This window comes from Hypanus sabinus, chromosome 8 (genome assembly GCF_030144855.1).
Source record: "Hypanus sabinus isolate sHypSab1 chromosome 8, sHypSab1.hap1, whole genome shotgun sequence".
NCBI classification, from domain to species: Eukaryota; Metazoa; Chordata; class Chondrichthyes; order Myliobatiformes; family Dasyatidae; genus Hypanus; species Hypanus sabinus.
In genome coordinates, this window is record NC_082713.1 from 66,889,844 (window position 1) to 66,901,875 (window position 12,032).

Below are 12,032 nucleotides of genomic sequence, written 5' to 3' on the forward strand. Positions count from 1 at the left end.
ACAATCTCTTGTTGCCACACTGTCAGCAAATCCATTAGCAAGCAGGACTGTAATGCAATGAGACGCTGGCGATAGGTGTGCAGAGCCAATCTGCATCCACAACCATACTCAGTTATGCCATACAGGCTTCACAAAGAAACCTACAATGCTGTATTAGGATCTCATCAAAACTGTCAATCAAGTGCTCCTATCATTTAAGACATCAATGATGTTTCAAATTCAACCAAGAGGAAGAGCAAGCGAGACAAAGAATACTTAATAAAATGTATATATAATTAGCTGAAAACAAGATCTTTATAAATAATATCTTGACAGGAATATATTACAATCGGCGCAGAACTTCATCTTCTATCTCTCCCTTTGCTACTGTGTGCCTTAAATCAAAGACAGAGGGCTTTTTATGACAATGTTATACATCTTCTTTTGGGAAGTATTGCACATTCCTGGAGTCTTCTTAATAGCAGAAACACTTAAAAGTGCATAGGTTTCAATTTATTCAATAACACTATACATATGGTGACATAATTACAACGAGCCTGTTCCATTTTTCCTCATTTTTTGTGCAGGGAGGAGGGATTTGGGGATTGATGATCGCGCTGCCATTCTTTTTTTTTCTTGGTTTCGTGACTATCTGGAGAAGAATTTCAGACGTATACTTTGATAATAAATAAACCTTTGAACCTTAATAATTCCTGAACTCTTGCACAGAAAATAATTCACCCAGAACGCCCACATCTTAAGGCAAAACAATGGGTCATAATACTTTTAAGAAGACAACAGTCTGCAAGAATAACTTCTCAGATTACTTGTTAATTACAGCATCCTTAGCTATGACTCAATATTTGTAAACAGCATAATATCGTAGTGTTTAGCACAGAGCTATTACCGTGGCAGTGACCCAGGTTCAATTCCACTACTCTTTGTAAGGTATTTCTATCTTCCTCACATGAATGCGTGAGTTTCCTCCGGGTGCCACGGTTTCTTCGACATTCCAAAGAAGTACGGGTTAGTTGGTTACTTGGTCTCATGGGTGTAGTTGGACAGCATGAGCGTGTCGGGCCAGACGAGCCTGTTACCTTGCTGTATGTCCAAATAAATAAATAAATCCATAGCTCACAGCTCAGAATGTACTATGAAATCTTGAATGAAAAAAAGACAGTACTATCATTGTTGGTGACCTTGAAACTGCCAGATTACCATACCAACGCAAATGACATGCAGAGTAGTATAAATGTCACACCTAATTGCCATGACCATGTGATTCCACCGATCTGATGTGACTTGGGCCAGTGACCAACATCCCCTTTCTGTTGAGAGATATTGAAATACAGGCAAGGTATACAAACGGGCAGGCTCGGCACTGTGTAATGATGCATTGAACATTTTTCAGAATTCCAGGGTTTTGCAGCACACCCGAGATTGATTCACAGAATAGCAGTCAGTTGCAGAACCTTGTCAGTTAAAGAACCTTTATCTGGGATTTGAGAAGGGAGCAATCACAAAGAGAAGAGGAAGGTGAAGATGGGCATAAATCCCTGTTCCAAAGATGCAGCGAGGGAGGTCTGTTAGCTTAATAAATTACTCCTTTCAAAGCGCACCTCCATAAGCCTCATTCACTTAAGCGTCCTTCCCCTCGATGCTGGTATGTGATCTATAAACATGGCCTCATTGTTTTCTTCCCTGGGCTGTTTGCATACTAATTGATGACTTGCCAAGTAATAGCAACATCAAACGATTTTATTCTCTGTGTGTAGACAATATATGTACAGTGATGAGCCAGAATGCTATCCTCTTGCTAGTGCATTGTCCTCTGCCACTGACTGAAAACCTAATAAAAGGGTGAAGTGTTGTCACTGACTGCAGTGGCTAATTAAGATTCTGCTGGCATGCTGCCCTTTGGTGGTTGCTCCCTGGAGAATTTAGCAACTGCTGGAGCAATATCTTATGCTGCCATCAAGGGGACGACTTGGTTTGAACAACAGTAAATACCAGCAGCACAGACATACGCAATAATATCACATTACTAGCACTGACGTGAGACACAGGCATCTGCCCTTACTCTGTTTCACATACATTTAAGCCTTTTTAAAAAAATGTTCAGCCACAAGCTGTCACAACAATTGAGAATCCCTTAATTATCACTGCCTGCAAACTTGGATTCTTGTTGCTAATAGTAGTGACAGGTAAGTATTGTACGTGATTTTTAGGCATAAAATGGCAGTAAAGAACATTTATTTAGCAGTGGAATGATAGAGCAGCAAAGCTGACTGAGGACATTAATCAAAGGTCAGGGACGCTGCGCTGGAATTAGTCAACGTTAAAGAGAATACCTGTATACAATGAAAACTAAATTTCAAAATCATGTTTTTAAATCCTTTTGTTGGAGCATGGAGCATTGACATTAACTCCAGAGCCCTTGCTTCCATTCCCCATTTAGCACCTCTAGTACCCTCTTTCTGGTACTTACTTGGAGATTGCTGTGAGCAAGCCACGTGATCAATGCCTTACTTCAATGCTGACTACAGTCTAAAGAGCAAAGGGACAGGAACTATAAAGTTCATCAAAGTTCAAAGTAAATTTTTTATCAAAGTACACTTTCCACTATGCATCTATAGAAGTCTGTCAAAGTTTTAAATGTCATGCTAAATCTCTGCAGAGTCTTAAGGAAGAAAAGGTGCTGCCATGATTTCTTTGCAATTGCACTTACATGTTGGGTCCAGGAACTTTGTGACTAAGTTCTAAGGTTGGAATCTGGAACTGTGGAGAAAATAGTTCAAATAATTTCATATAAGCCAGTGAATTTAAGTTCAAAGCTCAAGTAAATCAGGAAGTAAAAAGCTAAACTTATCAGGAAACAACTAATTACCATAAAGACCCTGCTGCTCCATTACTGTTCTCCAAGGAATCAGTCCACTATCACCACCTGATCTAGCCAGTGTTTGATTTCAAACCTATCAATTTGGTTGGCTCTTGAATGCAGCTATCAGAGCTTCTGCCTAACTAAGGCATTGAATCGGGTTCCATCATGACCTCTGGTTCTGTCTCCATGGAATTTGCATGTTCTCTCCGTGGCAGCAGGGATTCATTCCATGTGCTTCAGTTTCCTCCCATATACCAAAGATGTGCAGGTAATACCTTTGGGTGCTGTAAATTATTGGTGCTATAAATGACCCCTCATATCTATCATATTGACATGACAGGTGGAATATGGGGGAGTTGATAGAGATGAAAAGGATTGGTGTAAATGGATGGTTGATTGTTGGTATGGACTCAATAGACTGAAGAGACTTTACTATTACATCGTTCAATGAATATGTGCCTCTTCAGTTCAAGGCCATTTGAGGATTGCCAATAAATACCATAATGTGAACAAATAGACAGACATTCCACTAACCTTTGGACATTTGGTTTGGGACATTAAAGGTTACACTAGTGGAACTAGAAGGAAAATCACCATTCCAAGTCCTTACTTAAATAGTACTTAATCTTGTGAGTCTTATTGGGTCAAATCTAACAAGTTATAAATACCATTATTTTCTATTCATGAAGTGCAGTGAGCTAACCAGTTTGCCAACACCCTTAGAGAAGTATTTCTTTTGTTTGGCAGTGGAAGCAGAGTCTTTGACTATTTTTAAGGTAAAGGTAGAGAAGGAAGATCAGGAAAGCAGTAAAAGGCTACAGGGGTAGAAATAATCAGATCCGCAATAACCTAATTAATTGGCAGAGCTGGCTTGAGGACCAAAAGGCCTGGATGCTGTCCTAATTTGTAAGTTAGTATTTTATCTATTTAAGCATCTGTAAGAATGTGCAAGGTTTTACTTTTTGATGTTACTTGATATCTTTTCTAAACAACAGAAATCATAGACAAGGTATTCCAGCTTTAGCAGGGACAGCTGTCAAGTTTTCTCACATTCCACTGCAAAAAGGATAGCAACTTTCACTTTTCCACCCATGAACCTGAAGGTCTGGAAAAATGAAAGTTGCTGTAAGCTGACTCTGCTGGAGATTAAATAAGCTTCCTCTGAATTCATTGGGAGAATATGAACTTGGTCAAGGAGCTCGCCAGTTAAGCTCCAAACACCAAAACATCTCATACCAAATTTAAGAAGTAACTGATCTTTACCCTCATTTTTAATTGAAAATAATGAAAGGTACGGAAGTATTTATAGATTTTTAACTGGATCCAGAAGTGTTTCACTCTTTAATAATATTTACCGTTCATTCATTTCCATGGGTGCTGCTTGACCAGCTGAGTTCTGTCAGCATTTTGTGTGCATCGCTTTGAATCTCCAGCATCTGCAGACTTCCTCAAGATTTTTTTTAACATTTTAGACTCTCATAATTTAAACTCTCATTGAATTTATATATCTTTTAATTTGCTTTAATTTCTGTTCTCACTCTTCTTTTGAAGATCTCACAACTAATTTAATGTACTTTAACCATCTTTATGCCATAACTTAAGTAGCTCCAAGTTTCTTTGTCCTTAGGAGGGATGCTTGTTTTGATTGTCTCGTGACCTTTTGATACTCCAAGTCTGCCACCAAGGATTCCTCCTCCCTGAACTTACCAAAAATTCTCACCAGTATTTTGTTATAAATCATGTTCCAAATAATGCAAATGTTATCAGTTTCAATTTCTCAACAGACTATTGTCGTCCATTGATGAAGACATTGGTTTATTTGGTTGTATGAATCTTACTTAAGTGCATCTGTCACAACAAGGCTGTACATAATGATTTGGCTGGCAGATTCAGTGCAAAAACAGACTTGGTTAAAATGTTTCTACACTTGCATCGTTCACACACTAAAATGAATTTCTACCACCTTGAATCATGTCTGTCAACATGTTTTATTCACTTGCAAGATTTAATTGAGGTGTAAATTGCATTTTAATGCTTTCACGTTAGTCATGTGTAACAAAATAGAACTGAAGAAAAGTGACATAGGTTGTTAAACTTGCATTAGTTTTGTGATTATTTTTTGTGGTTATGATCAGAACTGAACAGACCAAAGTAAAAATAATGAACAAGAGGAAATCTGTGTGCTGCTAAAACTTATGAAAACTCATCCTGCTGTATCCACTGTGCAATTGGTGAAGTGGGGAAGTGTTCCAGACTTTCCAATTAGACTTCAAATTGCATTTATGTTGGGACCTGTATTATTCTCATTTGCTAATCTTGGGGCTGTTCTCCACAGGACAGGCAAATTTCTGAAGACATGTGGTTCAAAGCCTTGAAGCAACATCCCTTACCGCCTTCCAAGGTCAAGAAAGTCTTTCTTAATGAGGCAGTGATTCACTTGCACTGCTTTCAATCTAGTGTACTGTAGCTAGTATCAACAACGTGGCCTCCTCTGCTCTGGAGAAACCAAACACAGATTTGGTGTTAGGTGATTAGGCAAACCATCATTGTTGGAGGTAACCTTGTGCTCCCTATTGCCTCTCACACACACTTTGGACAACTTTTCTTCATCCCATTTGCACTCTGATATTTCTGTTTGTTGACTCCTGCTACACTGGGTCTTGTTAGAACAAGACCCAATGCAAGCCTGAGGAATAGCATCTTACCTTCTTATCTTGCAGCCCTCTGATCGGCATATCAAATACTATAACTTCAGATATCTTACCATCTCTGAATTTGTCAGATCTAACTATTTCTGCCATATTCATTTTGAGATTGGCTCAATTCTTCTCTCTCATCACATCCTGACCTGCCTGACATGTTCCTCAATCTTGCACGTCATAGATTTTGCACTTTTATGTTTGTGTTCTCACCATCTACTAGCCTTCATTTCATAGCATTTGTACATTATCCCCTTCTCTAACCACACCTGTTAAATCACCAACTAATTAACCACAACAACTGATCCCAACAGTATACCTGGTCTCGCCCTATCAGATATATCTCCGTTGTCCTGTTACTACTCCTCCAACCTCTCTGCAAATTAAAACTAACTTGTATCCTCTCTTCCCCAGTTCTGTTAAAAAGAGTTCAGCCCAAAACATCTACTTCTTTCTTCATTTCACAGATGCTACCACACATGGTGAGTGTTCCCAATATTTTCATTTTCCTTTACTTCAGATACGGTGATTTTTTTTTTGATCGCAAAAGAACCAAAGGTAGTATGAGAAAAATAAAGTACACATGTTGAATTAACATGACCTGATGTGCCTTGCCCAAAACAGAAATGAAAAAGGATTTGATAATAACTTTGAAAAGAGAATTGAATTAATAATTAAAAAGAGAAAGCATACTGGGCTTTGAAAAACTTGTATTACTGAAGAAGAAATCAATTCACTCTTCCAAAGAACTGATAAAGGGACACTGGCTTGAATGGCCTCCTTCTGTGATTCCCTCCTGTTTCTGGCCCAGCCCTTGATCCAAACTGCTGGATGCATGGTATCTAAAACAAATTAGAACCCTTGACATTGCCCTCTTGGCATTTAGACTGAGCCTGCACCAAGCACTCCTGACTTTAAGTCCAACAAAGCTCCCATAATATTATTAAACACAAAAGTTGGTGTATGCTCCTTCCTCTGAGCAACAGAACTACTTCCCGCCCTCCCTCCATCTTTTTAGTAATTGTTCTTTAGTGGTAATGCTATTACACCACATTGAATTAATGTGACCCAGTTTCAGTTCTGCCACTGCTTGTAATAAGATTGTACGTTTTCCCCATGACCACATGGGTTTCCTCCAGGTGCTCCAGTTTTTTCCCTCATTCCAAGGCATATGAATCAGTAGGTTAATTGGTCTCATGAGTGTAATTGAGCAGGGTGGGCCCATTAGACCAGAAGACCTTGTTAATGTGCTGTATCTCTAAATAAAAAGAAATAAATTAACAGCTGTATCTGCTTTTGATGCTACTCATTACAATACAGTAATAATATCAAGAGATTTTTGTGTATTTTCTGACTTACAGATGTTACGAAGGTGAAGCAACTCTGAGGGGCTGAAGGGTACAAAGTCGCCCCCTCCTTTTTGAGAATCGCAAGATCGCTATTATTTCGGGTCTGAGACTCAGGAAATGAGAGAGATACACATCATGAGGGAGAGAGATGCAGAATACACAACCAGGTGGAATGTGTCCTAACATAAGCAGAACGGAACCACTGACCACTGCTATTGTCTCTTGAATTGTGTATTGAGTACTGTACTATGGCGAGCGGAAGAACGGGTTTAGCTAAAGGAGAGGTCACACTTGAACGGCCACAACAACGAGACACCTGACGGATTGAAATCATAAAGGAAAGCCGACAAGTTTTTCTCCTAATCTCTCTCTCTCTCTCCAACAATTGCAACACAGCGGTCCCCAACGGCTGCAGCCTGTATGAACTGAATGAACTATATATTTCCATTGAACAATACATTATCCCCTAGACAACGATAGAACTTATTTCTTATTGATTATTATTATACCCGCACTTTTAGATTTAGTATTGACGACGTATATTATCTGTATATTTGCATTGATATTATTTTTGTGTATTTTTACTAATAAATACTGTTAAAAATAGTATCATCAGACTTCAACGGACATCTCTATCTTTGCCGGTAAGTCATCCAGTTACGGGGTTCGTAACAACGAGGGGCCTCGTCTCGAGATTTGATACCAAATTGCAGGGCCAGTAAATCGGGCTTTTAAGCCCAAACTTGGATCTGGTTGCGCAGGTAACCAGATGGGAAACCAGCAAAGATGGACGTAGACGAATTTATAGAAAACCCGACTCTGGAGGTGCTAGAGGCTGCCACAAAGTCGGACTTGATGAATATTGCGTAATTACTAAATCTCGCAGAGGTCAATTAAAAAGCAGGAGGTGCAGAGGGCCATAACTCAGTATTATATTGTGAAGAATGTGTTTTTGGCTGAAGTATTGGAAAATATCCCTGAAAAGGCACCAGCTAGTTGGACCGCTCAGTTAGAGTTGGAGAAATTAAGGTTGGAACATGAAATTAAGTTAAAACAGCTGGAAGCAGCTGAAAAGGAAAAAGAAAGAGCCGAAAAGCAAAGGAGGTCTGAGCTCCAGCTAAAGGAGTTAGAGGTGAAAAGGGAGCAGGAAAGAGCTGAAAAGCAGAGCGAGCATGAAATTCAGTTAAAACAGCTGGAAGCAGCTAAAGAAGAGAAAGAAAGAGCTGAAAAGGAGAGGGAGTATGAGGAGAAGAGAAACAGAGGCAACATGAGCTGGACATGGAGAGGTTCAGGCAAGAGCAAAGAGCTCAAGGGCCAGACCGAGAGGAGCGGTTTAATGTTAGTCGGGAGTTTAGGTTACTACCTCCGTTTGAGGAGACAGATGTTGATAGTTATTTCTTGCATTTTGAAAAGGTGGCAGAGAGTCAGAAGTGGCCCAAAGAGCAATGGGTGGCATTGTTACAAAGTGTGTTAAAAAGGAAGGCACATTTGGCATATGCGGCGTTGTCCATGGAAGAGGAGGAGTCTGAGAATTATGAGGGAGTAAAAGAGGCCATTCTTCGGGCCTACGAATTGGTACCTGAGGCCTTTAGACAAAAGTTCAGAAATTTAAAGAAAGGGTGGAATCAGACGTAAGCAGAGTTTATGAGAAGGGTGTGCTCTTGGATCGTTGGTGTGCAGCAGAAATGGTGGAAGAAGATTTTCGGCATCTCAGGGAGTTAATTCTGATTGAGGAATTTAAAGGTTGTGTTTCGGATGATATCCAGATGTATTTGAACGAGAAGCCGAATAAGTCCATATCCGAATTTGCTAGGTTCACAGATGAATATGCTCTAACCCACAAGACAAAGTTTTCCTCAAATAAAAGTTACCGGAAAGACCGTGGGAATGGTAGAGAAAGTCCGCTGGCTGAGGCAGAGATTCAGCCAGGAGCCAGTGGTAAAAATAAGGAGGAAGAAAGGCAAGACGGCAGGAAGGGTCCTGGCTTGACCTAGTTTAATTGTGGAAAGGTGGAGCATATTGCATCTAAGTGCTTTGCTCCAAGGAAGGAGACAGGAAAAGGGAAAGCAGCAGTCCCTACAGGATGTATTGTGTTGATCAGTAAATCGACAAGAAAGCCCTAGGTAGACAGAATACGACAGGGGCCTGAGAAATTTATTTCAGAAGGAACTGTGTCTGTGAAAGAGGGAGACACACCAGTTCCAGTGCGGATCTGGAGAGACACTGGAGCTGAGCTGTCATTGATTCGCAGTACAGTGCTAGATTTTGGTCCCAAGACTGGAGAGGTAGCTTTGAGAGGCATAGGAAAAGGGACAGAAGCTGTGCCTTTACATAGGATCATTATAGATTGTGATCTGGTATCTGGACCTGTTGAAGTAGGGGTGCGATCAGAATTTCCGAGAACTGACGTAGACATCCTTCTGGGTAACGATTTAGCTGGTGGTGAAGTTTGGTCAGCAATGGAGCTGACGAGCAAGCCTGTGAGTGTTGAGGGCCCAACCCTACGTTCCAAGATTTATCCCGCATGCACGACCACTCGCAGCATGTCGAGAAAGGCAGCTGAGACAGAGATCAGTTTAATTCAGGCCAGTATCGATTTGGCTGAGACGTTTTTACCGACCCTGTACCAAGAGGGGTTAGAGGGTGGTAAAACGGAGAATAGGGAGGTGAAAAAGAGTAAGGGAGAGGAGGTAGACCTGCCCTTAGCCAGGAGGAAAATTATAGAGGCATGGAGTAAAAATGAGAAACAGATAAGGCTGTTAGAAGGTCCAGGGTTGGACATGGATGATCTGTCTGGCTTGACAGAACTGTTTGAAGAAGTTGAAAATTTTAAAGGTGTTCCCGATAATGAAATGAGGGCAGTCCAAGATGAAAAGGATGCTGTTACGTGGAAGGAGTCTGCTGGGTTAGCAGATGAGGTTGTTTCAGCCTGCAGGGTTGAGTTTACTCTGGAAGGGAGTTGCCCAGAGAGTAACTGGGAGGATCAGGGGAACTTAGAAGTTGAAAAGGGGACGGGTATTGAAAGCCTGGAAGAGGCAGATGTCCCGTTTGAGTGTGTTCAAGATGTGGATGCACGTGGTACTGAACCTAGTAATGAAACTCAGGAAAAGTCTGAGGTATTTGATTCAGTTAAAAAGGAACACAGTCCTTGTGGGTCAGATGGATTTGGTTCAGTGAAGAAAGGGTTAACCTTGGCACTAGTGAGAAGTGAGAATTCCCAGTTGTTTGTGTTCGAAGGTGTGTTAAAAGTTAGTGAGGAGATAAAAGGTGGTGATGTGAATCTTATTATTGAAGGAGAAGGGAAAAGTGTAGTTCCTAAATTGAATGAAGAAAAGTTAAAGTCTGGATTGGTGTCAGAAGTAGTAACCAGGCTGAAGGGACAATAGCTTGTTAACACAGTGCCTGCGAATCAATTATGGGTTGATTTGGAATGTAACGGTGCCCCACCCGCTAATGTTATCCAGGAGTGTGCTGCGAAGAGGCAGAGTGTGAAATGTTGTTTGGACAAAGGGAGATTGCTTGCAGATTTTAAACTGAAAACCAATAGAATGATGGGTCCTGAAGATAAAACTAACGACTTGCTTAAAAATAAAGAATTGTGTGGAAATTCAGCAAATGGGCTAAGTTCGGAAAACATTGTTGATAAAATAACTCCTATAAAAGGAGCATGCAAAAGCCTATTCCACACTGGGAAGCAAGCTAACCACGTGGGAGTTAACTGGAAAAGGGGCGAGGGTTGAAGGGATGCCATTTTAAATAACAGGATCTGGTTTTGAGGGATTTCGACAAAGCATGTAAATAATAAAGACAACACCATGGAAGGTAGACAGTTAAGTTTGAAAGTAAAATAAGGATTAGTATTTGCATGAACTTTTGTAGTATACACGTAAGCTAAGATCACAACTCTTTAGTTTTGTTTTGCTGATTTGCTGAAGAAAAGAAAATAAATAGGTGGTTATTAAATTGGAGTCTGATGCTACAAGAATTTATTAAGGTACAAGATGTTAAGATATTAAAGGAAGTGACTAACTGTTTAGATGCTGAATTGAATGTATAACTATTACTCTGTAGTGAAAAAAAAACTCTCTTGTATTGTGTTAGATTCTGAAATCCTGTAAGACTCTATTAATTAATTTTTACCTGTGGCAAAAATCCTAGAAGGAAGGGGATGTTATGAAGGTGAAGCAACTCTGAGGGGCCGAAGGGTACAAAGTTGCCCCCTCCTTTTTGAGAATTGCAAGATCGCTATTATTTTGGGTCTGAGAGCCAGGAAATGAGAGAGATACACATCATGAGGGAGAGAGACGCAGAATACACAACCAAGTGGAATGTGTCCTGACATAGGCGGAATGGAACCACTGATTACTGCCATTGTCTCTTGGAGAAGGAATTGTGTATTGAGAACTGTACTATTCATTGAAACCCCTCAGGGGACAACCAGAGTGGTCTGGTTGAGGGATTGCATCATCCCAACCTGATTGACATCTGAGACCCCGTGAGTGAGGATAAAAGAGAGGTCTGGGGAACAACCCCTTTAGACGCACCAGGAGAAACGCTAGAAATCCCGTGACAGCGTTTTATAGCGAAAGCCGGTGGGGGCTCGTGTGTGTCCTCCCTTGCCTGGGTGGCGTGCTCACCACGGAAGAATGGTTTAGCTAAAGGAGAGGTCACACTTGAATGGCCACGACAATGAGACACCTGACGGATCGAAATCATAAAGGAAAGCCGGCAAGTTTTTCTCATAATCTCTCTCTCTCTCTCCAACAATTGAAGCACAGCGGTCCCCAACGGCTGCAGCCTGTATGAACTGAACGAACTATATATTTCCATTGGACAATACATTATCCCCTAGACAACGATAGAGCTTATTCCTTATTGATTATTATTATACCCGCACTTTTAGATTTAGTATTGATGACGTATATTATCTGTATATTTGCATTGATATTATTTTTGTGTATTTTTACTAATAAATACTGTTAAAAATAGTATCATCAGACTTCAACGGACGTCTCTATCTTTGCTGGTGAGTCACCCAGTTACAGGGTTCGTAACACAGACAAATTCAACTTCTGAGTGTCTTTAAAAGCAGAACCTGTTTATTATCCAGGGATACCCTGTACT

General features: G+C 40.5%; 1 protein-coding gene across 8 annotated transcripts in view; it reads left to right on the top strand.

Annotated features, from left to right (window-relative positions):
• Window positions 1–11,818, top strand: part of LOC132398208 (uncharacterized) — a 62,400-nt gene extending 50,582 nt beyond the window's left edge. For 4 of the 8 annotated variants that reach the window (XM_059977304.1, XM_059977300.1, XM_059977301.1 and 1 more), the window contains 2 exons: window positions 5,196–6,041; window positions 6,921–11,818. In XM_059977304.1, coding sequence (XP_059833287.1) covers window positions 9,368–10,294 — 927 coding nt within the window. In that variant the 5' untranslated portion in view covers window positions 5,196–6,041; window positions 6,921–9,367 and the 3' untranslated portion in view covers window positions 10,295–11,818. Of the gene's footprint in view, window positions 1–1,994; window positions 6,042–6,920 lie in introns of those variants that run through there. The other 4 variants (XM_059977308.1, XM_059977306.1, XM_059977307.1 and 1 more) reach the window with 3 other exon arrangements.
• The last annotated feature ends 214 nt before the right edge of the window (window positions 11,819–12,032 follow it).